Source organism: Magallana gigas, chromosome 7, assembly GCF_963853765.1.
Source record: "Magallana gigas chromosome 7, xbMagGiga1.1, whole genome shotgun sequence".
Taxonomy (NCBI): domain Eukaryota; kingdom Metazoa; phylum Mollusca; class Bivalvia; order Ostreida; family Ostreidae; genus Magallana; species Magallana gigas.
In genome coordinates, this window is record NC_088859.1 from 35,623,209 (window position 1) to 35,627,836 (window position 4,628).

The 4,628-nt window shown below is 32.2% G+C and overlaps 1 protein-coding gene across 1 annotated transcript; it reads left to right on the plus strand.

The window, feature by feature from the left end:
• The first annotated feature begins 1,775 nt into the window (after positions 1 to 1,775).
• Positions 1,776 to 4,130, plus strand: LOC117684497 (slit homolog 3 protein). The gene is made up of 3 exons (XM_066065900.1): positions 1,776 to 2,465; positions 2,759 to 2,896; positions 3,761 to 4,130. Exons 1-3 carry the CDS (start codon positions 2,240 to 2,242, stop codon positions 3,916 to 3,918), a joined length of 522 nt encoding a protein of 173 aa, XP_065921972.1. The 5' UTR covers positions 1,776 to 2,239; the 3' UTR covers positions 3,919 to 4,130.
• Positions 4,131 to 4,628: the final 498 nt, after the last annotated feature.

Genomic DNA, 4,628 nt, shown 5'->3' on the forward strand with positions numbered 1-4,628 from the left:
ATTTAAGACAACGAAACATGTTGTGGACAAAGGGGCGGAGTCTTAATGCTGTATTTTCTGTATTGCTTTTCGATAACGTTTTCCTTTAAGAGAAAAAAAAGGATCAAACGTATGAACTTCCAGCCCCTTAATATCCCTAATTATATAATACATGAGAAAAGTAAAGAGCTATAAATTGTATAATAGTTATAAATTGTATAATAAATACCCCTCTTATTTTGAAATTTGAAAGACCAGTCCCTTGTTTTTTTTGGCCTAATGATTTTTAACATATCGTTCAAAAAGTGTTAATGAAATTTTTCCGTTATTGAATTTTCTTGTTTTAGATTTTAAAAGAAATAAAAGATTTTTACTACTGGTCCTAATAATCCTTTTATAACCCAACACTTGAGAAAAAAAAATTATATTGTACATGTACACCCCTGCAAATGTTATTGTCATTTAAATTTAGACCACGCGTTTTTATTTGACCCTTTCAGTTTCTCAGTAAAAATCCTGCCTCGTGTTTATAGTATATTTCATAGAATCTAAGTACTTGTATTCAAATATAAAATCTAGAGTTTATTAATTGATTTTAAACTTTATCTTCATTTATACATGGATAAAATGAGTTTTAGAAATAAATGGGACAATAGAAAATATAGTTTTTTTCTGCTGTTGCAACAGTTAACATGCTTAGTAGCGATCCCCAATGGATTAATTTTTGATCTGCGCCTGACCTAGTAATAGCATCAGTAGTGAGACAGACTTTACTATTTTATGCAGAATGTTCCTTGAAAATGGCTCGATAAACGAAGTTTTAATACAAAACAGACACGCATTTACTATTTAAAAAGCATGGTATTGCACACCAAAAGAAACAAACATGGCTAAGATTTTATTAAAAAACCCAATGTTTATATTTTCAACCACATGAAGAGTGGTTAAACACGAACGATAACTCTGTTCTGAATATCATCGTTAAGTTTAAATAACCACTAGATGATGAAATAAGACATATATGTTATATCTTAATAGATTTTCATGTTTTAATATAAATCAAAGTAGGATGTGCTATGAAAAAAACGACCAATTTTTACGTATTTTGAGAATATTATCCGAACACTTATACTTCCGCTCGAAATTTCACAAGAACTGAACAAATGTCGGGGAATTCTCGTGAACTTTCATTCAAGCACTTCTGGATTTATTACATACTTAGCAACGATAAAGAAAACATTCCGAACACATTCGCAGGGGTGTTGTGTAAAGAATATTTACCTGGCCAGCATCAGTTTTGTTCAGAGTAAGTGGTAAAAAATTCAAAAAAGTAATTCAAAATACATTTACAATAAACAACAAGGAATTTTTAAAACAATAACTGGGAATTAAAAATAATTCTCGTTAAAAGTCATTGATGGCGTCGTACTTAACTCAATGTACAACATATTACAGGTATGATAATTTTGTAACAGTAACTATTTAATTAATTCAAACAACAGCAAAAATGTTTGATAAAATATGGTGTAAAAAATCAACAAAGTGCAAATGTTTACGTTGTATAGCTCACGTTATTGTTGTCTTACCTGAGTAGTCACGTGACATAATTCAGAACTAAATGTCATTCCTGGCTAACTAAACTGTATACCTTATTGAGCAATCTAGCAAGTTATTATGTATTCTGTACCTCGCCGTAAACAAAAAATAACAAAGTGGAAAGACCTCTAATTGTTCGAGAACAATTAGTCTACTAGTTAAGTTTTTTGAAAGACATTTAGTATTTCTAAAGTTTTTTTTTTACTTTTGTACTCCTTTATGATATGTTTCCTCGAACAGCTTTTTTGTTATTAGATATATTGAAACAATGTTTTCTTTACCTACTTAGCCATCAACATTTATGGTACCAAATGACCCTTTCTCTGAAAACCCCCAGAACCTATGCAGCTCTAGCTGATTTAAGAGTTTTACCATCATATTAAGTTCACTTAGAGACTTCTTCAATCTATTCATACCAAATGGACCCAAGGCTCTACCGTATATGAATAATTACTTAAGGTATATATAAGATGTAGACTTGATGACAGAAAAGGGGTTTGGTATTTATCGTTTGTATTAACATCAAATGCTATTTCCAGAGAATCCGAATAATAATTTCCTCCAATCATCGCTAAGGCGACATGTATATATAAATGCACGTTGAGCACGCTGTTACAAAGGAGCACAGTTGGGTCTCTTTGATAATACAAATTAGCCTGACAAAATGCGAGGATTCCAATGTCTCTTGCTCTGTGCGTTGCTTTACTTGGCTTCCGTTGACGCATTCGGTATATGTGTAGGTGAGGCTGATGATGGAAGCTGTCCAGACAATGCCACCTGTGAGGATGAAAATAATGACCACAGTTTTGAATGCGAGTGTAAAGAAGGCTTTGATGAGATCGATGTACCGGGCCTAACTATAGATAGTAAAGCAGTGACAGTATGTGTTGGTATGAAAATAGTAATTAGATATTTAAAAATAATTGATGGTGATTTGTATATGTTTTTCAGTGAAACCATCTTCTTTTCATGCGAAGACTGCATCCGCAGTGTAATGTTTTCGAATGAATAAAAGAATTGTAAGCAGAAAAAATTCAAATATACTGACTTCTACTACGACAAAGATTTTCAATATCTATTTCATGATGTACTATTAACATTAGTCCATGCTAATTTTATTTCGTCAAAGATGTTATTAAAGAATGTGATAGGTAGAATTTGTTTTCTCTCCATGTTTTCTTAGATCTCGGCAGTTGCAGTCCGTTAGACAACAAAGTGGATGACTGTGTGAATGGACAATGTGTAATCTACCAGAACCAATATGGAATATATAAAACCGCCTGTAAATGCGACATGGGATTCTATGGAGAAAAATGTGACAGTAAGTAAATATAATAATGACAAAACCCCACGCACCAAGCAATTCAGAATTGGTATTATTAAGAAGACTGGATGTTGGCGATCATTTTTAGATTATATATCACCTCCATTAGCTTTGTACTGTATAAAGATACGAGAAAATGTTCAAATTTGAAACCCAAAATGTTTGGATACCTTACTATATGAAACTTTTCTGGCACGAATGTCATTTTCAAAAATTTACGGCAGATATGTTGGTTAATTTCTGGCCATCCAGCCTCCTCAAGTTTTTATCACCAGTTTTTAGGAATTGTTACCCTTTCCAAAAATAAATATACCGGTGTATGGTCTATAAAAAGGTTGCACAGTTGGAATAAAGAAAACAACCAAAAACCCACATAATGTTAGGTATCAGTTTTAAACCAGAAATCGTAACAGAAAATAATGATATGAAAATATTCTATAGGAAAATTCTGATCCATAAGATAAAAATATTTATTCCTATTATTATAGACTCTTCCTCTGTAAACATCTTTGCAAATTGGTATTGAAATTTGTGTTAAATTTCGCAAGAAAATAATTCATCATGAACGTAGTAAAAATTAAAATAATGATGATCAATGTTCTATTTCTGAACGCTGAATGAAATTTTTAAAAAAATACATTAATAAGCAAATAAAATTTATTTGATTTATTAAATTTATACATTAGAAAAAATTGATAAATAATTAAAATTACAAATAATAATAATAAAAAAAACAAATTAAAGAAAACGGAAGAAAAAACAATAACTGCTTTCAGAAACAACTGAAAATATGTATCATAGAGTTGTAGGCAAGAAATTTCATTAGATGGTAAAAAATCAAACGTTGAATTTTCACTTCAGAACCGATGCCACCGCTAACAATGCCTACAACTGCTCCTACTACTGACATGAACAAGAGGTCAGGGTCTGGAGTTCTCATTCCACTCATTGCAGGTGGGGGTTTTCTTCTTGTCCTCCTGGCTGAAGGAGCTGCAGCTCTGGCGTCTTCATCTGGATAGGTGTACTCAAGATCCCCAAACTACAACAAATGATTCTGATTATGTCACTGAATGAAATTTTAAATAAATGAAAAAGCAGTTGTAAAGATGGGTTGTTGTATTGCTTTGAATATAGAATGAAAAGAGCCTCGTGTAATAACGCCATTTTTGGGAGTTGATTTTATTCAACTCTCCTATGCAGTTACTCTGACTAACCGAAAGTGAAACAGTGTTTGGACCAAAGCACAAATCATCGCCGCTGACAAGAACTAGTTCTTGAGAATAATTGATAAATCCGAAATAATGTATGCTTAAAGCTGCTTGGTCCGATTTTATATCAAATTTTATGCACGCTTTTAAACGATGGCTATGCTTAGTATATGTATAATAATAGACATTGCAGTAGTTTTACCCATCAATTATGCCCAATTTCAATGAAGAAAACTACGTACAAAATTTGCTAACAAAACAAACGACATTAAAAGGTACCGCGTTATTTCGCCTCATGTTAAATTTCACCCCTGACGACGAGACGGGTATGGTTGTATTACGAATTTGAGATCGCTTTAAATAAAAGTCAAAATGATCAGACAAATTACAAATAAACGTGTACGTTTTGTTCGCTAATATTTCCAAAGTCTGCTTTCTTTACAATCGATGCATAGCATGCGGGTTGAATAACCCCAATCATTCGGGGGACGAAACCAAGCGGTTTCCTTTTCTAAACATTC